At 62.0% G+C, this 21,765-nt stretch overlaps 1 protein-coding gene across 2 annotated transcripts; it reads left to right on the top strand.

Moving 5' to 3' along the window:
• The first annotated feature begins 364 nt into the window (after positions 1–364).
• Positions 365–19,770, top strand: GRK2 (G protein-coupled receptor kinase 2). Of its 2 annotated transcripts, none has more exons than XM_027045311.2 (21): positions 365–717; positions 10,954–11,030; positions 12,798–12,871; positions 12,984–13,085; positions 13,208–13,282; positions 13,408–13,469; positions 14,200–14,251; positions 14,526–14,617; positions 14,996–15,095; positions 15,190–15,268; positions 15,358–15,488; positions 15,776–15,870; positions 15,945–16,052; positions 16,252–16,318; positions 16,600–16,700; positions 17,243–17,309; positions 17,389–17,484; positions 17,693–17,855; positions 18,012–18,148; positions 18,260–18,373; positions 18,479–19,770. In XM_027045311.2, the coding sequence occupies exons 1-21, from the start codon at positions 605–607 to the stop codon at positions 18,641–18,643; spliced, it is 2,070 nt and encodes a 689-aa protein (XP_026901112.1). In that variant the 5' UTR covers positions 365–604; the 3' UTR covers positions 18,644–19,770. The 2 variants fall into 2 exon arrangements, with proteins under 2 accessions (XP_026901112.1, XP_026901114.1); XM_027045313.2 differs by lacking the exon at positions 365–717 and adding an exon at positions 2,701–2,732.
• Positions 19,771–21,765: the final 1,995 nt, after the last annotated feature.

Genomic DNA, 21,765 nt, shown 5'->3' with positions numbered 1-21,765 from the left:
AGTGCCAGTCTGGCGTGAGGGCCACGGTCTGTTGTGGATTCTGAGGTCCGAGTTAGGATCCGAGCTGTGGTCAAGGTGTGGGTCCGGGGTCTTCTTCGGTCCCGGATCCCGCGGCGAGTTCCAGGTCTGGGGTCAAGGGCCACGGCCCAGGCCCGGGGCGGGGTCAGGGTCGGGTCTGGGAAGGGGTCCGCGCGGCCAAGGGGGGTCAGGCTCGGGCCAGCCCGCGCGGCCTCCAGGGGGCGCCGCCGCCCGCCCGCCCGCCCGCCCGGCCCCTCGCGGGCTCGCTGGCGCTGTGCGCGGCAGGCGGGGCCGGAGGCGGCGGCGGCTCCGGGGCGCGGGCGGCGGCGGCGGTGGTGGCGGCGGCGGCGGCGGCGGCGGCGGCCCGACTGCAGTCCCGGCGGGAGCGGAGCGAGCCGGGGCCGGGCCCGAGCCGGCGCCATGGGGCGGCGCCGCCTGTGAGCCGCGGCGAGTGGAGCCGCGGGCGCCGAGCGGGGCCAGGCGGGCGGCGGCGCCCGAGGCCGACGGAGCGGCCGGGCCGGGGCCGAGCGCGCCGAGCGGAGCGGAGCCGAGCCGAGCGGCGGGAGAGGCCGCCGCCGCCGCCAAGATGGCGGACCTGGAGGCGGTGCTGGCCGATGTGAGCTACCTGATGGCCATGGAGAAGAGCAAGGCCACGCCGGCTGCGCGCGCCAGCAAGAAGATCCTGCTGCCCGAACCCAGGTGAGGCGGCCGCCGGCCGGCCCGCTCCCCGAACCCGGAGCCCGCGGCCCCAGACCACCCCGCCGCTGGCCCCTGACCCCCCCTCCCCCCAGTGCCCCGTGCCCCGGCCACCGCTCGGGGCTCGGCCACCCCGACCCGACCCCTCGGCCCCAGGCCCAGTGCACCTGAACCCGGGGCTTCCCGGCCCCGCCGGCTCCCCGGGCCGCGCAGTGCCCCCTGCCCCACTGCCTCCCTTCTCTTCGTACACGCCGCCTGCCCTCACCCCCGGCGGCCCCGCGCTCCTGCCTTCTCCCACAGGGGCCCCGTGCTGCCCTTCATGCTCCTCCCGGCAGCCCCTGGTCCCCGTGGGGTCCCCTCCTCTACCTGCCACCGGCCACCTGGCCTGACTACATCCCCCATCCCTTAGCTTTCCCGACTCCCGGCACCCCGCCTTGGGGTTGCAGCACCCCCACTCCTAGCCCCCTCTCTCTGGTCGACACTTGCGTGAGGTTTTGCGGGAGGCAGCAAGTCTTCCTGGTCTTCCCCCACCCATCTGGAGGGTCACTGGCTTGGGGTAGGGTTTAAGAGTGCTTTGGGGGCCGCGGTGGTGGGGGGGGGGGAGCAGGGTGTGGCGCGCGTGCCCCAGCCCAGCGGGGGAGACACCCACTGCCCCTCTCCCCTCCGATGCCTCCTCTGGCGGCCCTGCGTGTGGTGTCCCGTGGCTGCTGTTTGCCAGAGGATATCCCGGCACCTCTGCAGCAGCTGGACCACGGCTGCCACCTCTCCGTGAGACTATTGATGTGACTGCACCCGGTATCAAAGTTGAAACTGTTCAGGATGTAGGCACGTTCTCTTCAGGATATGGACTGTTGCTGAGGTTTGGCCAGCATTTTATGGCTTCTAGAGTATTTTCCCATTGTGTGAGCCGCACTGCAACCTGTCAGCAGGTAGGACAGGTGCAGTTTTGTCTCCACCGAACGGGTGGGGAAGCAGAAGCCCCGGAGGTGAGCGGCTCGCCCTGTGTCACAGGTAGTCCGGGCTGGCGCCTCGCCACCAGATCAGGGCTTCTGGCTTCCACGTCCACGTCACGTCTACTACTCAGGCCTGAGCCGGGGCCTGGCTGTTCTGCATCTGCGACAGCTGTGTGCCCACCATGATTGCTCATGCCTGAGAGCTGGCATGCTGGAAGCCTGGCTGGCCTGGGAACCTGGGCCTGTCCTAGCTGTCATGTGACTTTGGGCAAGTCCCTTCCCCTCCGCTTCTGGGCCTCGGTTTTCTCATCTGTGAAATGTGGGTAGCGTGAAATAAGGGTCGTGACCCCATGGCGTCCTAAGCCTTTGAAGCAGAGCGCAAAGCTGTGGGGAGTGCCTTGGCTACATCTCCAGCACCCTTCTCTGTGCCCTGTTCACTGGGTTTCGGATTGACTGAACACCAGGCCTGGGAGAGGAAAATTGGTCTGCATTTTGAAAAGGCCGTTAGGGCCCGTTTTTTTCTAAGACATTTGCAATCAGATTTCTCAAAACAGGAACCAGGCTGACTGTCAGCTGGGGGCTGTCCAGGGAGCAGCGACAGTTAGAACAAAAATGAGTTCAGAAATGACAAAGCCACGAGGGAGGAAACGGGGGGGAGTCAGCCTCTGGGGCTCACAACGGCTCTCCTTGGTGGCTGCGGCCTCGAGACCCTCCTGCAGGTTGGGGCTCTGCAAAGTGTCAGGCAGAACCTTTTCTGGAACTCTCTGTGTTTGGGTAATCTCTCCCCAGAATGCATTGCTCCCGATGGGGCCCCGCCTTGGGTTGGCCCTGCAGGTGTTAGAACCCTGAGAAACGAGATGTTCCTCTTTTCCTGTCCCCTTTACCATCTGTGGTAGTGACGATGCTGATAGGAACGATGGTGGAAATTATAACAATTTATTATTTATTATGACATCTGTCATCTCAGTTGATCCGAAAACCAACCTGTGAAGTTGGCACGGCCATGCCTCACGTGTAGCAGTTGCTCAAGAAATATCAGGACCGGGTGATGTCTGGAACCAGGCTGTGAGTTTTAGGGGAACAGCAGGAGACCAAGACCCAGGTGTCATGGCTTCTCATAGGGGGTCGCCATCCAGCAGCACAGCGTTGGACAGATGCACCACTGCTGTGAGATGGATAGAGGCTCTCGCAGTGCCCGTCGGTGACCTGAGGCCAGGCCTCTCCTAATGGAGGACATGCCAGCCTTTGCTTTTATGCTTCGCACACCTGGTGGGTCGGATGCCTCCTGCCCTGGAAGGTCACGATGACTGTGTCTTACATTTGCCTCGCGCTTCCCAGTTTGCAAGCTAGCTTTTACTCCAGCTGATTCTTTCCACAACTGTGGGAAAGCAGGGCCCCGAAGGTGGTATTCTCCCGTTTAGTATTTGAAGCAACTGAGGCCCAGGAAGGGGAGGAGACTTAGTCCCAGAGGCGAGCTGGAATTTGAACTCAGGTCTCCGGACCCCCTGCTGTGCTTCATTTCCTCCACACAACGCTGTACCCCTGCTGCTCTCCTCTCTGGCACCCCTCGTCTGGGTCGCCGTGGTCTGGGGGTTGGCCTGGAAGCGGCAGGGCACAAGGCCCGGCCCCTGCCCCGTCATCTGGGACAGAATGGAGCCGTTCTGACAAAGCTAGTACGCGGAGGAGGCAGCTCCTGCCTGGGGTCACGTCTTCCCCTCACCCACAGGGTCAGGGTCAGGGTCAGGAAGAATGGCCGTGGTTCGTCCATGACGAGATGCCATTTGGAGACGTTCCCACCTTGGGGTGGTCCGCCTTGGCAGCCTGCCTGCAGCTGGTGCCCAGGTTGTGGCTTGGCCGGGAGCTGGGGCTGGCATCAGCTCTGACTTGTCAGGGCTAGGAACAGGAGCTGTTGGGCAGGCACAGTGCCACTTTGAGTTGGCACAGGGTCCTCCCCTTCTGTCACCCTATAGAATCTGAGGGAACAGACCCATTTCTCCACCTCCTCATGGAAGGAGGCAGTGTTGTGTAGCTGAGAGACAGGAGACCCGGCTTGTGATCCTGCTGCGACCCCAGCATGTCCCTTTTCCTGACTGCACCTGTCTCCGTTTCCCCTTCAGTAAAGCCGGGGCCTGCCCCCCAGGGATGACCTCGCAGTGCTCCTTCAGCCCTCGGGCCTGTGGTCTGTGCTTCTCCCCGATGGAGCTGCTGTCCCTCCACCAGCAGCGGTCCTGTAATTACTGTCATTTGCTTAATATGACCACGGGGGCCGGGTGTAATTAATCTCTGGGCTCCTGGCTCAGGAGCCTCGCTCAGGCGGTCCCAGGAGATGCCCCTGCCCTCCCTGGTGACAGTGGCAGCCCCAGCAGCAGATTGTCGGAGCCGGGTGCCTCTTGCAGCCTCCCATTTTCTCAGCTCTTTCCTGGTCCCTCCCCCACCATGGATTTCCTCCTTCCTGCCCTTTTCTGGCTTCCCTGTCTCCCAGACCAGGCCACTCTTCCTCTGCTTCTTCGTTCCTGTTAACTCTTTGCCTCCAAGACTTCCTGCCCACGATTTGTATGGGGGGGGGGCGGGGAAGGGGTGCAGGGGAAGGTTTCCTCCCTTCCTCCTCCACTTCTCCATCACCAGCAAAACGCTGTTTATTTCCAGCCTTTGTCCCTCACCCAGAACTTTCTACCCCAGCGGTAGCTCTCCTCCTCACTCCCACACCCCGCCAAACAAGGTGATCTTTTCAGCAGTCATTCCCTCTGGGCCTTTGAAGCCCCTCCTTTGCTCAGGAGTGGGTCTCTGGGACGTCTGTTCCCATCTGCGCTCCTCTCCAGGCCATGGGGTTTCACATTTTTGCCATTAAGTTGCTTGCCCGCCCTCCCGCTGTTCCCTCAGTAAGTGGATTTGAAGGGAGCATGAGCATTATGGGTTGGAATCTGTGCAGGGGAATCTGGGCTCTGTCAAACCAGGAATAACGTGCCCTATTAATGCACGATCAATCCCTAGTAGTAAATTCCCGGTGACGTCAGGTGTAGGCACTCTGCAGCGGCGCTTCCTCCCCGCCCCGGGCACCCGGGGGCTGCGTGCGCACGGCTGGTGCTTCCAGGATATTCTGCTCCTGCCTCGGAGCAAACAGCCAACGCCAGGAGCACGTGAGAGTCTTTGAGGATCGCACAGCCTCCCTCACACCTGCCCCTTCCTCCTGTGGCCCCAAGGGGCCACTGTGCTCTGTTGGTCACATAAGACAGAGAGTTGTGCTCAAGTTATCACTGATCTGTTTCAAGTAAGAGATACTGAAAATGACGTGTTTGGCTGCAGCTTTTTTCTAAATAACATTCCTTCTGTGCATCTCTGCTGCCTCGAAGAGTAGCATCTGTGTTGGCAGAGGAGCAGGGTTTCAGAAGCGAGTCTTCTGGTGTAAAAGCGTTAGCAGCTCTGTCTCTGAGCGGGGCATTCTCTGTCTCTGGAGGCCACCCAGGTCGGGGTGGACAGCCCCTTCCTGGGAACCACGGGCCACGGGGCCCCGGAACTTTGTTCTTGGTGCGTTTTAACATAATGGCAGTAAATTGCAGGGTGTGGTACTCAGGTCATGTTAGCATAGAAGCCGTGACATGTGACAAGGCCGCCAGAGAGCACCCCCCCCCCCCCCCCCGCACATCCCGCAAGGAGCCACGTCGTGGCCACCGCACTGACTGTTGGGAGCCTGGGTGGCTTGGGCGTTTGCGTGGGGGGGGGGGGGTGCTTGTGTGTGTGCCACCTAGTGCGTGTCTCTTTCTCTTCCCTGGGCTTGGCCTTTCAGGGTTGGTCTTTCCCACTTGGTATGAGGCCCTGTTCTCGAGCTGAGGACACTGAGCCCCAGGGCAAGTCATTGAGAAATATTAATAAGAAGCCCCAGGGGACTTCCTCCTCCTGCTGCCACCTCAGTGCCAGGTTTCCTGGAAATGCCACGGAGGAGCCGCTGCCACAGCCACGGCCTCTGCTCCGCTGGCTCGTTCACTGTCCTCTCCCAGAGCGTGGCTATTCAAGGCGTGGCCGTGCCAGACCCACCGGGCCCTGTCGCCCCCGTGCCATCCTGCACCGTCCTGGGCTTTCGCAACTCTGGCATCCCGGTGACACCCCGGCCTGCCAGGTGCCAGCTGAAGCTGCCCGTAGCCCGCCGGGCTCCCAGGAGAGATGCTACCCGCTGCCCACAGCACTGGCAGTGGACGGAGGGGGAGGCAGCCGGGGTACAAGTCCGGGGTCCTCTGCAGAGGTTGCAGGGGAAGGCCCCTGCCTGGCGAGTCGCCTTTTCTCGGGGAGAGTTGGACATTTTCTGGCTGCTGTCTCCATGTGGGATGCTGGGCAGGCCACTCAGCTTCTAGCCTAGATTTCCTCACCATCAAAACAAAACAAGCGTGTTTGCCCCCAGCCCTTGCTAGTCCACACAAGCTGCCGTCTGTGACCCTGTGTGGGAGTCGTCTGTGAGGGCCAGGATCAGCCTCTGTGCCACAGAGCAAGGGACCTTGCCTTTCTTCTGAACCATGTGGTTCCAGAAGGCACCGGAAGTTCTCCCCCACAGCCCTCACCCCCTTCCTGCCTGCCTGCCTGCCGTCCTGTCACCCCTACCCACACTCCGGGCTGCGGGGGAGGATGCGCTCTCCCCCTCAGTGTCAGGCTTGGCCTGCTCCTGGGAGCAGCTGGGGCCAAAGCGAACAGCCCTGGCCGTAGGCAGCAGGGCCCGGCAGCTCCCTGCCAGACCGGGCAGGCCCTCCTGCCACAGGGCCCTTGCTGCTTCGTCAGGGGCTGGTATCAGGTTCTGTCCCCGCCCCCCACCCCCCAGCCCTGGGTCCTCAGGCTGACGAGCATGAGTGTGTGAGGCTGGTCTGTGAGCCACTCACCTGGCCCCAGCCCTGGTCAGAGCTCGCCAGTCAGGAGGCCTGGCAGCAGGCGGCACCCTCTGAGGATGTGGGAGGGTGTGGGGCAAAGACCCAAACGCGACCAAATAGCTTATGATCATGTTCTAGAAGAGGTGCAGTCTGGGGGATCCCAGCGGGAGGGCTGCCTCCAGGAGGGGAGCTCTCACAGCAAGGCTAGCGTCTCAGGACAATTCTGCTGTGTCCTCTCAGGCTCTCTATTTTTTTATTTTATGTATTCATTTTATTTTTTTTAGAAATTTTTAAAAGTTTATTTATTTTGAGAGAGAGAGCGTGTGTGCACACACACACACACACGCTCACACGCATGAGGTGGGGAGGGGCAGAGAGAGAGAGAAGAGAGAATCGCAAGCAGGCTCTGCACTGACAGTGCAGAGCTGGACTCAGGCCTCGATCTCACGAACCGTGAGATCATGACCTGAAACCAAACCAAGAGTCTGTTGCTTCACCGACTGAGCCACCCAGGCGCCCCCTCAGGCTTTTCAACTGGCCAGCGCGGTGCTGACAGGTCAGAAATTTGTTGACGTCCTCATTTCACAAGTGGGCCAACTGGACGGTTAAAGTCTGTGACTTGGCCTGGCCTCCTCCACGGAGGGGACTTGGGGAGAGCCGTTTGGAACTCAGGCGTGGGTGTCCCCCTGACCGCAAGAGCCAAGGCAGCCAGGGGCCCTTCCCCAGAGAGACTGAGCGCCTGAGGGTCCTTCTGGCGGGGAGGATGCAGGCGTCTGGCTCTCCTGACAACCCAGAGTTGATCAGGGAGCCACGTGCTCCTGTGTATCGGACTTGTTGGCCTGGGTGGGGGCAGAAATGCTGCTCTGGGCTCGTCGCCACCCTAGCCTCTGCCAGTATCAGGGAGCGGGTGTTGCAGATGAAGGTGACCCAGCCCAGGAGGCCACCGCTGCTGCCCGTGCCAGCCTGTATTTGCCACCCGGCGGGAATGTGCCCCATAACACGTTTTTCTAAACTACCGGCTCCCTTGGCCACCAGCCCCATGAGAACAGACAGGAAACCCTAACACTGTCGCTTTGGGGGCCTTCCATTCAAGGCTTTGCTCAGTCCAATCTTGTGTTTGGATGGGGGGGGGCGGTTGTTTATTTTATTTAGAAAACTTTTTTTTTTTCTTTTTAAGGAAGAAAGGGAAGTGCTGTGGGCTGGGAAGAGAGGCGTCCCATGCAGCTCCAGAGGGGAGGCGGGGTCTGGCCACCGGTGCCCCACTTTCTGCTCTCTCCTGGGCTCACCCCACAGCAGAGCCGCCGGGAAGGGAGAAGGCTGGGCTGCAGGCTGGCTCCCTCGTCCACGGGTCCTCGGGGAGAGGGCATTTCCCTGGAGGGTCCGGTTCCCAGCCGTTCCGGGGGTCACCGGGTCCTGTGATGGGAAGCGGGGGGTGTTCCCATCACGCTGCCTTCCCTAAGCTGGTGTCAGCCACGCTGATTCCCAGGAAGCCAGTTTGGGGCTCAGGGGGGCTTCCCATCTGGATCTGAAGCATCTGGACATCATCCCGCCTGACTGCACCTGACCTCCATCTGACCACTCACCTCCGTGGGGGATTGACATTTTGTGATTCCCCCGCCCCCCACTTTATTACCTTGTCCATCCCCTTCCATAGACCAAAATGTCCCCAAACACAGGATTTGGGTGCAGACATGGCGTGCCAAGAGCTGAGCCAAGGGGTGGTGAGGATCCAGCCTTCCTGTTCCACCTTACAGGTGAAATCCAGGCACTTGGCCCTTACAGAGCCCCAGGTTCTGAGCCCCTAACTCCTGGCTGCCTGGTCTCAAGACCCTGCCGGCCCTTCGCTGCCTTGCACTGGGCCCTGGCTGCTATGCTGCACCCCAGCACGCCCCTGGCCTGCCCTCCTGTCCTCCAAAAAGGAGGTCCTAAGCTCTCCCTCACAGGAAATGAGGGGCTCTGGTCTCTGGGCTGCAGGCCCCAGGGCAGGTGTCTCTAGTTTCTGCCGTGTGTGAGCACAGAGCAGGCCTTGGAATCAGGCCTCGCCTCCCGAGTGCCTGTGAGTCTCTGTGGGTCCCCTGGGGCTGGGGAGATGTGTTCTTGATGGTGGCTGGTGGAAGTGAGCTGGCATGTGACAGTCAGGAGGGGAGACGGTGCCGGCCTGGGTGAGGACCACATCCTGGCCTCAGAGCCCCTGTCCACTGCAGAGAGCATCCTTGCTTTCCTGAGGGAACCAGCTCTGAAGTGGCCACCACTTTGGCGTGGGGCCACCAAGCCACTGGCCCTCAGCTGGGAGCTCCGCTCTCGTTGGTTGGAGTCGCAGGATAGGGACACGGGAGGGCTGTCCTGGTCATCAGCACCCTTCTTGCTGTTGGAGGAGGTCACGGCATCTTCCAGCCTTCTAGGGTGGGGAAGCAGAGGAGGGAGTCATTTAGATAGCTCTAAATTCTCCTGTTATCTTGCGTGGCCTTTCCTTGTGTGGCTCAAACTCGAGCGGAAGCCTGGGGGGAGTGGAGCCTGGGCTTCCGCTCAGACCGTCTCAGAAGGAGAGTGCTGAGCAGAAAAGGGCAGGAGTCCCCCCGCCTCCGAGCATAGGCCCAGCGGCTGGGCAGCGTCCGTGGGCCACACTGGCCCTGCCTGGAACGTTCTCACCTCAGACATCTCTCTCGTGGGCCAGACCATTGCAGGCCTGGGCTGCCATCCCGCTGGCCTGGTCAACTCCTCTGCCTGCCCGATGGCCCGAGCCTGCTCGCACCCAGCCCTGTTTCTTTCCCTTCTTACTGGCCGTCCCTCTAGTGTCTCACTACCCGGGCTTCCTCCTGTGGGGCCTCCAGCAGACTCTGCCTTCCCTGGACTGAGCTTCCCAAGCGTCCCTAGCCGAGCTCCCTCCTGCCTGGGATAGCCTCTTGCTCACCTTGGCCGGGTCTTCCCCTGCTTGTCCCCACATCCACCCACCTGCCCTGGGCTTTGCCACCTGTTGACATCCTGTTTGCACTGAGGAACCCAGTGAAGTTCCTGCTCCACACAGCCTCTCGTGATGGCCCAGAACACTCTTCCCTTCCTGAGTGGGTCCTGTCAGACTTTGTCACTGTGTCACGTGTCATGTGTCAGACACATGTCACTGTGTCATGTCTTAGAGCCACGCATGCAGAACTTGCGCCCTGGGAGGGCCTGCCTGGAGGTCAGGGGTACGTGGTACCTTCCGGCAGAAAACGTGCAGCAGGCCCTGGTGACCCACGCTGGGCTCCAAGAGGGATGCAGGGCCACAGAGCCCAGACTTTCTGATTCTGGTCCTCACCAGCTGCGACGTCTTCTGTCGGTGGCCTGCTGGTGGCCCCACATATCCTAAGGGCCTTGTGAGCATTGCCTGGGCTCAGGTGTGACTGCGCAGCTTGGTCCCCGGTACAGGCAGCTAAGAGTGTTCCTCGGGAGCCTGAGCCAGTGGAGGCGTGACAGGCAGGCCGGCAGGGCTGGTGTACAGGTGACCCAGGAGCGGGGAGGAGGGGACGGCAAGGTCTGTCTCGGGCACAAAGGATAGCCCCGTGTCGCCTGCCCAGACAGCCCTTGGCGTTGAAGGTGAGCTTTCCGGGTGGGGACCGTTGGGTTGGGCTTTCCATGGTCACAACGGCCAGCCTTTCCCTTGCTGCCCTCCCAAGCAACCCAGGGACAGAGGGGCATGTTTTTAATTCAGATGTTAGGAACACAGGAGCCGGGGCTTGGTTTTTGTTTCGTCTTGTTATTACTGTGTAAAAAAACCTGAGATATAATTCACATAACATAAAATTCACCATTTTAAAGAGTGCGGCCCAGTGGGTTTTAGTACAACTCTCACCCTACCTAATTGGGCAGCTCTCACCCTAATTCCAGAACATTTCCATCACCCCCAAGAAGAAACCCCCTACCTGTTGGCAGTCACTCCTCTTCTGTGTCCCAGCCCCTGGCACCCACTAATCTGCTCTCTGTCTCTGTAGATTTGCCTGTTCTGGACATGCGACGTAAGTGGCATCATAGACCTGGGGGCCTTTTGTGACTCTCTTTTTTCGTTTCGCTGTGTGCTAGCGTTCATCCATGTCGTAGCATTTCTGTATATCAGTGCTTTGTCCCACCTTACGGCCGAGCAGTATTCCGTGGTAAGGATAGGCCCCATTTTGGTTACCCATCATCTGCTGATGGTGAGGCCCGGCTTTTGAGGTTTGGCCAGGTTCCCGAAGCCAGCATGAGGCAGTACTGGGACCAGACTTCTGAGCAGCCACCTGCTGGCCTCCCTAGCTTTTGGGGACAGAGCCCAGGTGGGCAGGCCCAGGCTGGTAGTTTGCCTTCTTGGAGGGAACAGTGACATTCTGGATCCCGGGGGGGAAGAGGCAAGGCCAGCAGGCCTGGCAGGAGCCCCGGGGGCTCCAGCTCACTGAGGGCACCCCCCCACCCCCGCTGTCTTTCAGCATCCGAAGCGTCATGCAGAAGTACCTGGAAGACCGGGGCGAGGTGACCTTTGAGAAGATCTTCTCCCAGAAGCTGGGTGAGTACGAGGTCTGCCAGCCCCAAGGACTTCCCGCCACCGTCCAGCTGCCCCGGGCCTGAGGCGAGGGGGCAGGAGGACCCTGAGGCCGCTCTCCTGCCCCCACCCCAGCCGGCTGGCCTCTGTTCCCTCCCTGGAGGTCTGGCCTCCCATCTGATGGGGCAGGGTTGTGACCAGCACCCCGCGTCCCCCGGGATGGTGACCCACTGTGCCTCCCAGCCCCTGGCGGTCAGCCCTGGGAGCCCCGTGAAGGGGGTGGGGGCCCAGCAGTCTTCCAGGGCGGCCGGGGAAGTTCCTCCTTTGGGTTTTTGTTTTTGAGAGTTGCAGCTTCCCCTTGGCGCAGGCACAGCTGCTGCGGGCCGTTGGTAGAGCTGACAGGAAGGGGCGGGGCCCTTCCTGTGGCGCCTGCCGAGCTGTGGTCTCCCGCCCCCACCCCCATGGGCCCTCTTTGAGAGCAACCTGCTTCAGTGGCCCCTCGAGCCTCCTCCTCCAGTGCCCTTGTTTTACAGTGCCGCTGCTGCAGCACTGGCCCACGGGGCAAGGTTGGGTTGGGGTGGTTTCCGGGAAGCAGGCTTCAGGCACACACAGCTCTGGTTCGGCCTTCCCGAGAGGAGAGCAGGATCTCAGCTCTGAAGTGGGAGTGGCCTGGCCTGGCCTGGCAGGACCAGGCATTGGAAGTCAGTGTTGGGGAGCCAGTGCGTCAAAAAGCACAGTTTGGGTCGGCCCCCTGCCTGTGCCGTGTGACCTTGGGCACGTGGCTTTACCTCTCTGAGCCTGTTGGTGTCCTCACCTAGGAATTAGGACTCAGAAGCCTTGCTGCCCAGGACTGTTGGAGGGCCAGATGAGTTGGCCTCAGTGAAAGCCCCTTCCTTGCCCACTGGGAAACCCAGGTCACGAGTGACTCAAAGGCCAGGCCGCCTTTACCAGAAGTGACGGCTGTGTGCTCTGTCGGAGGTGTCCAGGCAGTGCCCCCAAAGAGGCATGGAAGCTATCTAGTGCGAGGCTGGTCACCCATGTCAGGCTGGAGGGAATGGGGACTGCCCTTACTTCCCCCTTGCTCTCCAGGGCTGCTCTGGGGCCGGGCCTCGGGCCCCCATTCCCTGGGAGGGGTGAGGCCTGGGAGCCCTTCCCATAGCTTGTCCCGCCTCTTACTTTCCCTAGTGGCCTCGTGCCCTTCGAGGCCCCACCCCCTGGCCTGTCTTTCCCAGCGCCTACCAGCGGGTAGTAGAGCCGAACCTTCTACTCGGCCCACCTGACAGGCCTCCGCTGGTGTGTTTCTGCAACTGTTCCTCAGGGCTGCTGTGAGAATCGGCCAGATACGGCGGGGGCACGATATGGGGCATCCAGGGACAGGGACGTGGGCCCCTTGGGAGGCTGCCCTCCTCCTGCCCGCCATGCTCTGGCCTGACCCAGGTGGATCTGCCCCCACACAGCCCGCCCAGTGGGGTGCGGTGCAGGCCCTAGATGGCAGGGAGAGGGCGGGGAGCCGGAGTCAGCCTCTGCTTCGCCAGAGCGCCTGGAGCACCCATCACATTCCAGCTGACATCTGGGGTTCTGGGAGACGGGCACCCCTCAACCTGAAACTGAGAATCTTCAGCTGGTGACAGCTTTTGGGGCCGCCTCGTCCTGTCCCTGCCTGGGGCAGAGACCACCTCTGCTGCCTCCTTGGCCAGTTCTGCCCAGGGAGCCCCAAGCCCACGCCGCCCGCCCTGATGGGAAGGCCAGAGAGGGGCGTGGCCCCGTGTGACCCAACACACTTGCTTTCAGGGTACCTGCTCTTCCGAGACTTCTGCCTGAAACACCTAGAGGAGGCCAAGCCGTTGGTGGAGTTCTATGAGGAGGTGAGGCCCCCGCTGCCTGCAGAGAGGGGAGAAGGTTGGGCTGCTTTCATTCAGTCTCTAAGATGCCTGCTATTGGTGCCTCTGTGTCACCTGTGGGGATCTTGTCCTCTAGATCAAGAAATACGAGAAGCTGGAGACAGAGGAGGAGCGCTTGGCTCGCAGCCGGGAGGTCTTCGACACCTACATCATGAAGGAGCTGCTGGCCTGCTCACACGTGAGTGCCGCGGCCAGCCCGTCCCTAGGTCTAGACCCCAGCGCCGGCCCAGAGCGGCCTGGGGTGTGGGCAGGGATGCAGGGGCCCTGCAGAGGATTCACAGCCACCTCTGTCTTCTGCAGCCCTTCTCGAAAAGTGCCACTGAGCACGTCCAGGGCCACCTGGTGAAGAAGCAGGTTCCTCCGGATCTCTTCCAGGTGCGTGCTGGGCTTATCCCCGCTGCCTCCCTGCCCAGCCAGGCGCACCCTGGGACCGTTGAGGTCACGGAGCCTGGCCGGCTCCCAGTCTGGCTCAGTCACCAACCTCCAGCTTCTCCCCTTAGCCATACATTGAAGAGATTTGTCAGAACCTCCGAGGGGATGTGTTCCAGAAATTCATCGAGAGGTGAGAGCAGAGCATATGCGGGAGGGGCAGGGGAGGAAGAGGCAGCTCTGAGAAGGGGTGTGGATGGTGTGGAGGAGAGAATCCAGGCAGGCGGGTGCCTGGGCCCCGCCAACGGCCCCATGCAGGGCCTCCTGAGAAGTGGGACAGGCTCCTAGCTGCCACCTCCTCCACAGTCCCACCCTGTCCTTCTTAGTGCCAGGCATCTCCGAGCCCCAGGGGATTCTCCGGGGTGTGAAGGACCACCTAAGTGTCATTCCTTCTCATGGACTGTTGAGCACCTTGCTGGGCCCATCTATGCTGAGAAGCATCAGGGTGGCGCAAAAGGACACACCGTCTTCTTCTGTGGCCCCCGTGGCCAGAGCTGGCCTGGTGGGTGGGAGTTGCAGGCAGATTTCAGCTTAATGTGAGCAACAGCTTTCTTAGGGTCCCAGCTGCCAGGCAACGGAGGGGGAGTTTCACAGGGGTGAGTGCTGCGTCACTAGAGGTGTACAAGCAGGGATGAGATGAGCATTGTCAGGGATACAGTGGGAGGAGGTCCAGGTCAGACCGGAGGTCCTCTTTTCTAAGCTTATCTGAAACCCACTTGGGCCAGCGCTACTCCTGGGAGTCCAGGAGAGGACATCTGAGGTTCGGGACCCCAGACAATGGCAGTGGTGTGGGGTAGGCTCGTACCCAGCATCATTTTGCCCACTTTCTGAAGTTCATCTGAGCCCTGGTTCTTCTCTTACAGCGATAAATTCACACGATTTTGCCAGTGGAAGAATGTGGAGCTCAACATCCATGTGAGTGGGCCGGGTGGGCATGGAAGACTGCTCCCTCCCTTCCACCCTTCCCAGGGAGCTGGGCACCGAAGCTCGGCCAGGGCTGGGCGGGTCAGGGGAGCCTGCCCTTCAGCCCCCAGGGCGGTGGCTGTGGGCTCGGTGCCAGGATCCCAGTGAGGGTGGCTCAGGGCAGGTAAGTGCGTGGCGAGGGTGGTCCCGGGCCTGGGACTGGCCCCCCCGCTGCCTGGGTGTCTCTGCCCTGGGTGCTCTGACCCTGCTTGTTGCCGCCCCACAGCTGACCATGAACGACTTCAGCGTGCACCGCATCATCGGACGAGGGGGCTTCGGCGAGGTCTATGGGTGCCGGAAGGCCGACACGGGCAAGATGTGAGCGCCAGCTCAGCCAGTGTCAAGTGGGATGCCTGAGGGAGGGGAGGGCCCCCTGGGGGTGTGCATGGAAAAGCCGTGAGGGGATCGGGGCCCCCAGGTCCTACGTGGGCAGGTCTCTGCAGAGGCTACTGTCTCCCCCCTTTCTGTGTTGGTGCTGCCGCCCCCCACAGGCCCCCAGAGGCCCTGCCTCACCAGTACTCTCTCCTGCCTTCTGTCTTGCCTCGTCTCGGTGTCCAGTTCTCACCGCAAGAGCCCTGAGGACTTGCCCCCCCCCCGCCCCCCACGGACCCCCCCCCAGACACAGCCCTGGGCTCTGCGCTGAAGGTGCATGTGGACTGACTGACCAGCCAGCGCCCACCCCCCCCCCCCCACCAGGTATGCCATGAAGTGTCTGGATAAGAAGCGCATCAAGATGAAGCAGGGGGAGACCCTGGCCCTGAACGAGCGCATCATGCTGTCCCTCGTCAGCACTGGGGTGAGCCAGGAGGGCCCGGGCAGGTCACTGCAGCAGCCTCAGGTCCCGGAACCGTGCGCGGCCTCTGCTGACCTGGCCTCCCATGCCCTCCCAGGACTGCCCGTTCATCGTGTGCATGTCGTACGCATTCCACACGCCGGACAAGCTCAGCTTCATCCTTGATCTCATGAACGGTGAGTGCGTGGCCTGGCCCCCGGTGGGCCGCGGGGCTGGGGGCTGGGACGGGCAGCTGAGCGCCACCCTGCGGGGCTGCCTCCCTCAGGCGGGGACCTGCACTACCACCTGTCCCAGCACGGGGTTTTCTCCGAGGCCGACATGCGCTTCTACGCGGCCGAGATCATCCTGGGCCTGGAGCACATGCACAACCGCTTCGTTGTCTATCGGGACCTGAAGGTGAGGCTCTAACCCCCCCTCCCCTCCACGCCACTGGCCCGCCTGGCCCAGAGCAGTGGCGTCTGGGACAGAGTCGGCTGGCTGCTCCCTTCTTCACCGGCCCCCCTACCCAGCCATTTTCTGGACTCCGGTTGTAACTGGGGAAAGGAGGGGAAGACCCCACCCGGGGCCTTGTCCCTGGACACCCACAACACTCCAGGGTGAGGACAGTGACCTAGCTGGCATCTTGCCTGGCCAGGCCCTGTCCTGAGTCACCCTTGAGGCTGCTCACTGGGCTTCCCCCACAGCCAGCCAACATCCTTCTGGACGAGCACGGTCACGTGCGCATCTCAGACCTCGGCCTGGCCTGCGACTTCTCCAAGAAGAAGCCCCACGCCAGCGTGTGAGTGCCCGGCCCCCCGCTCTCCCTTCCCGCACCCTCCGCCAGACCCTCTCATGGCCTCCTTGCTCCCACAGGGGCACCCACGGGTACATGGCCCCTGAGGTCCTGCAGAAGGGCGTGGCCTACGATAGCAGCGCTGACTGGTTCTCCCTGGGCTGCATGCTTTTCAAGTTGCTGCGGGGGTGAGTGGGCCCTCCCTGGCCGGCGGGTGGGATGGGACAGGGAAGAGCTCATCCCTAGTCCAGGTAGGTGTCTAGGGGAGGGGGGCTACAGCTGCCTGGGTGTTAGGGCGGCACCATCCCTGGCTTTGGATGAGGATCGTTGTCGCTCCCTGCCTCGGTTTCCCCATTCCTGTCCTCTGACCTTGTGCTTCTTGCCCAGGCACAGCCCCTTTCGGCAGCACAAGACCAAAGATAAGCACGAGATTGACCGCATGACATTGACAATGGTGAGTGTAGGGAGGCTGGGTGGAGTCCATGGGGGGCGGTCACCGTGGGGATGGGGTCTCCTGTGCGTGTCAGGGTCAGGGATTCTTGGTTCTCACCAAATAACAACAAACTTGGGCCACTCATCCTTACTCTGGCCTCCTGCCCCAGAGGCTTCCCATCCCTGTGTTGTCAGAACAAATGTGCCCGCTGGGGGCAAATGAGGAAGCTGGGCCCTGTCTTTCCCTGTGCCGGGGGCCAGGTCCCATCCTCGGACCCTGCCAGTGTCCACTCCTCCCCGCAGGCTGTGGAGCTGCCCGACTCCTTCTCCCCCGAGCTCCGTTCCTTGCTGGAGGGGCTGCTGCAGAGGGATGTCAACCGGAGACTGGGCTGCCTGGGTCGAGGGTGAGTGCCCGGGACCAGGGCCAACTGTCCCAGGCCCTCCCTCCCTGCCAGGCCCTGGGTATTTGGGCATGCTGCTAGGCTAGCCTGAGGATGAGGGCTGTGTCCCGTCACTGGAGCCCCCTCCTGGTGCCAGCCTCTTTTGAGGGGTTCACGGGTTGGGAGATGGCCAGCCCCATCCAGTGTTCTCAGGGGACGGGGCTGCCTGGCGCACAGCTGCCGGAGCTGCTGGGGGACCGGCTTCCAGAAGGGCCCCTGTAACAAATGTGGCGATGATAATGATGGTGGCAACAGCTTTTTGTGTTTATTAAGCATTTACTAAGTTGGTGGGCACGATGTCGCAAGACTTACAAATGTGAAAACTCCCAACGGCCCTATGATGTGGGGACCGTTCTCCCCATTTTAGAGATGAGGAAACAGGCTGAGGTTTAAGGAACCTTCCCGGGGTGGCAGAGCCAGAGAACGGCGGCAGCAGGAGTTAGCCTGGGCCACCTGCTCCGGCACCCAGGCTTCGCCCCCGCCTGATGACCCACATCTCCCCACAGGGCCCAGGAGGTAAAGGAGAGCCCCTTCTTCCGCTCCTTGGACTGGCAGATGGTCTTCTTGCAGAAGGTACCAGCCTGGGGCAGGGCCAGGCGGGCGCCCTGTAGCCCCTGCCTGGTGCTGATGCCCAGCCTGTGCTCTGCTGCAGTACCCTCCCCCGCTGATCCCCCCTCGAGGGGAGGTGAACGCTGCTGACGCCTTCGACATTGGCTCCTTTGACGAGGAGGACACAAAAGGAATCAAGGTACCGGGCCTGCCCTGGCCTCTCACATGAGCCCTGATCCTGGCCTGCAGGGCTCTGTCAGCCGCTGGGCCTCAGGCTCCTCCTCCCCAAACGTGCCTGGGAGGGTGGGGGGCCGTGTGAGACCAGACCCCCTCCTGCCTGGGAGCCCTGGAGCTGGGCAGGCCTGTGGCTGATGGATGGATGTCCCTGCCCTGTCTACTCGCTGAAGTTGCTGGACAGTGACCAGGAACTCTACCGCAACTTCCCCCTCACCATCTCGGAGCGGTGGCAGCAGGAGGTGGCCGAGACGGTCTTCGACACCATCAATGCCGAGACTGACCGGCTGGAGGCCCGCAAGAAAACCAAAAACAAGCAGCTGGGCCACGAGGAAGGTGAGGGTTCGTAGCTGCCGTGGGCACCCACTGGGCAGTTTGGAGATGAGAAATCGGCTCAGGTTTCGGAAAGCCACCGAGGTCACTGGGAGGCCGAAGCAAGGATCCGGCCCCGGGCGGGCCTGGCTGAGCGCGCCTCTCACTCTCTCGCGGCAGACTATGCCCTGGGCAAGGACTGCATCATGCATGGCTACATGTCCAAGATGGGCAACCCCTTCCTGACGCAGTGGCAGAGGCGGTACTTCTACTTGTTTCCCAACCGGCTGGAGTGGCGGGGCGAGGGCGAGGCCCCGGTAAGGAGCGGGCTGGTGCCCGCGGGTGCCGGAGGCGGGGTGAGTGCCCGGGGCCGCCAGCCCGCGCCGCGTCCTCACCGCCCCTTCCCGCCCCTCCCGCCCGCCCTGCAGCAGAGCCTGCTGACCATGGAGGAGATCCAGTCTGTGGAGGAGACGCAGATCAAGGAGCGGAAGTGCCTCCTTCTCAAGATCCGCGGCGGCAAACAGTTTGTGCTGCAGTGCGACGTGAGTGGGGCCAGGGGCCGGCGGCGGGTGGGGCGGGCTGGGAAGGGAGCCTCGGGCACCCAGGCCCCCCCCTCCTCCCCGTCTGACGGCCCCGGGTGCCCGCAGAGCGACCCTGAGCTGGTGCAGTGGAAGAAGGAGCTTCGTGACGCGTACCGCGAGGCCCAGCAGCTGGTGCAGCGCGTGCCCAAGATGAAGAACAAGCCGCGCTCGCCCGTGGTGGAGCTGAGCAAGGTGCCGCTGGTCCAGCGCGGCAGTGCCAACGGCCTCTGACCCGCCCGCCTTTTATAAACCTCTAATTTATTTTGTCGAATTTTTATTATTTGTTTTCCTGCAAAGCGGAAAAGGTTTTATTTTGTAATTATTGTGATTTCCTGTGGCCCCAGCCTGGCCCAGCCCCCAGGGGGGGCCCGCTTGCCTTGGCTCCTGCTGCCACCGACCCAGCCACTGTCCGGCCGCCCTCAGCCCCGACCCTCCAGGGGTCTCCCCTCCCAGTGTCTTCCTGTGGGTGGGAGCAGGGGGCGGGGGGAGCAGCAGCCCCTGCAGCCCTCCTGGCCCTTCTCCAGGGACGATGCCGCACCGCGTTGTGTCCCCTCAGGCTCTGTGCCCACAGCACAGCGGGGTGGCCCAGCGTCCCCCACCCCAGGGGAGGCCGCAGCACAGGGGTACTACTTGAATTTTCCCACCGAAGCCCCTCCTGTGACAGGGGCACAGTCCTGCACTGTCCTGTCCTCCAGCCAGTCGGTGGAGGAGGGGCCCATTATCTCCCTGACCCCAGGGCCCGGCCACAGTGACTCGAGCTCTTGTGCCCCTGCCCAGGAAGAGCCCCTGTATCACTGGCCGCCTCCATTCCCACAGTCCCTGGACACTGAGGGGCTCTGGCATTGGCAGCAGGTGCGGCTGCCCTCCCTGCGGTCCCCCCTCCCTCCCCCGCCGAGCATCCGGGCTCAGGGACCACAGAAAGGCAGCTGTGGGTTGTGTCACACTGGCCTAGCCTGGCCCTGAGGTCCCCCGCCCCCCCCTGGGCTGGGCGAGGCCTCATCTGCCTGGGACCATAGGTGACCAGCCTTGATGGGCCGGGCAGCACAGTGAGAGGGGCCAGGCGGGGCCAGCCCTCGCCACCCTGGGCTGGTCAGTGTGCCCCCCCCCCCCCGGGCTGTCCAGCCCCATAGCCCCACGTCCCGTCAGTGCCACTGCCCACAGGGTGCCACCCCGCCCGCCGCATGCCCCCTTGTGCCAGTCGCGCTGCCGTGTGTGGTGTCGCGCCCCCTCCCCCTGGGGCTGGGTTGGTGCACCCTCCCTTCCCATCTACTCCCGGGGGCGCTCCTTTGCCGATTTTTGAATGTGATTTTAAAGAGTGGAAAATGAGACTATGCGTTTTTATAAAAAATGGTGCCTGACTTGACCGTGTCCGATTCTTTTGTGCCCAGTGACCATTTTCAGCCACCGCTGGGCTAGGGCCTGAGGAGAGAGGGTATTGGTGGTGCCAGGTCCCCTCTGCTGCCACAGCGGGCATCAGGGCCAGCGTGCCTTGGCCCAATCCCTCCCCAGGGTAGGGCGGGGGGCTCCACGCCTCCTCTCCCGCCCCACCGGCTCATCCTCCCACACAAGGGGAAGCAGGAAGAGGGGCTTGGTGTCACATTTGGACTGATCGGCCAAGCACCTCAGCTCGCCAGGCATTGTGCTGAGGACACCCTTCGGGCAGTCAGGCACCTCTGCCCTTGGGGTCATGCAGTAGCCTCTGGGCCCTTGGACCGCTCTGGCTTTGGCCTGCCCTCTTGCCCTGCTGGGCAGCCCCCCAGTAGGGGTTCCTAGCGCCTGAGGGATCCCCCAGCACTTGGTCTCTACCCGGAGGCTCTGCTCAACCTCATTTTCCCCACATACTTGCCCTACAGGCCCATGTGGTGATGCTGGTTGCCGCCCCTTCCGTGCTGGACTCTGCTGGGCAGGGCTGAGGGGCCCACAGCCAGAGCACAGCACGGCAGGTGGAGAAGGAAGGCTGCTGGGGGTAGAGGCTGAGACTTGGGGGGGAAAGGCCTTTGAGCCAGGCCTGCAGCACTGGGGTGGGGCGTTGGGGAGGATGTTCCTGATGGAGGAAACGGCCAGGCAGTCAGGAGTGCCTCAGGTTGGTAGGAGCACTGTGGGAAGGAGCCAGCCCGGGAGGCCCTGAACGCTAGGCTAATCCTGGCCCAGAGCCCAGCGTGCACTCAGTGATGAAGTTGGAAATGGATGTGGGGTCTGAACTTGGCTAGGCTCTGGGAAGTCCCTTGAAGGCTCTGGACAAGCTGCATGATGAGGGCCGGCTGTAGAACAAGTCACTGATTTCCCAGCACATGATGCATGGAGGGAGGCAAAGGATAGGAGGCAGGGAGGCCAGATGGGAAGAACATTGCCCACCAGGAATGGGCTGCACCTGGGGACAAGAGAGAGGTAGGAGTCTGAAAGGGCACACAGGGAGGTCTGGGGCATGCTCAGCCTTACAACAGGCAGTGAGTGCAGCCTGGGGAAAGAGGGTGAATGTGACCAGATCTGGTTTTAGTAATGCTAATGGGATAGCATGGGACACCAGGCACAGAGATGTCCCATGAGAGTCCCATGATGACTGATGAAATGCAGTCCTCGGGGTGGCATCAGGGTGATTAGAAACAGGCTTTCAGGCAGGGGGGAAAGAAGCCTGACTTGGGGGTTGAGAGGGACAAGGGGTCCTGGAACAGGGTTGAGAAGACAATGGAATTAGGATTCACAGGCTGGTGGGGAGCTGTGTTCAAGACTGCAGAAATCAGGAGAGGCTGGGCCTGAGAAGTGTTGTTAGATTTGGGTTGAAAAGGTTGGGAAAGGGAGGAGCCCCTTTCAAAAAAGGTGGAGGTGAGAGAGGGCTGCAGCGGGGTGGCCAGCAGGGCCTGATGTAGAGTTCCAGACCTTCAGACGCCTTTGAACTGCTAGAGAACCAAGGACATCACAGCGACCCGACAATACCACAGGGTGGGGTGGCAAAGTGATCCCAGATAGCACAGGAGCCACCTGGCCCCAATGAGAGGGCAGGGTGAAGATGGCAACCTGACCCTCCCAGCCCAGAGATTCAGCTCAAACTTCTAGGTTAAAATACGCAGTCAGTCATTTTACAAACCGGGAGACTGAGACCAGAGGATCAGCCTTGGCCAAGCCTGGCGGCTGCCTCATCACCCACCAACACCAGACCCCAGGCTAAGTCTAGGGTAACAGTGCCAGAGTTCAGGCAGCTAGCTGAGGCCTGCACCCTAGTTCCGGTGTGGGTTGAGGGACCGGCCCTGATTTCGAAACTCTCCTTCCTTTCCTGACACTGGCAGCAAAGTGCAGCCTCTGCAAAAGGGATCTGTGCGGTGGGCGAAGGCAGCCATTTACGGTGGGCAGTCCAC

Source organism: Acinonyx jubatus, chromosome D1 (assembly GCF_027475565.1).
Source record: "Acinonyx jubatus isolate Ajub_Pintada_27869175 chromosome D1, VMU_Ajub_asm_v1.0, whole genome shotgun sequence".
In the NCBI taxonomy this organism is placed as follows: Eukaryota; Metazoa; Chordata; class Mammalia; order Carnivora; family Felidae; genus Acinonyx; species Acinonyx jubatus.
Note: the sequence above shows the minus strand (reverse complement) of the source record. Positions and strands in the feature narration are given on the sequence as shown.

Excerpts from the sequence above, each read along its gene's own strand:
- GRK2 (XM_027045311.2), top strand. The coding sequence starts at position 605 with ATGGCGGACCTGGAGGCGGTGCTGGCCGATGTGAGCTACCTGATGGCC. Across the intron at positions 12,872-12,983 it reads TGGTGGAGTTCTATGAGGAG|ATCAAGAAATACGAGAAGCT; the intron begins GTGAGGCCCCCG and ends CTTGTCCTCTAG. Across the intron at positions 15,489-15,775 it reads TTGTCTATCGGGACCTGAAG|CCAGCCAACATCCTTCTGGA; the intron begins GTGAGGCTCTAA and ends CTTCCCCCACAG.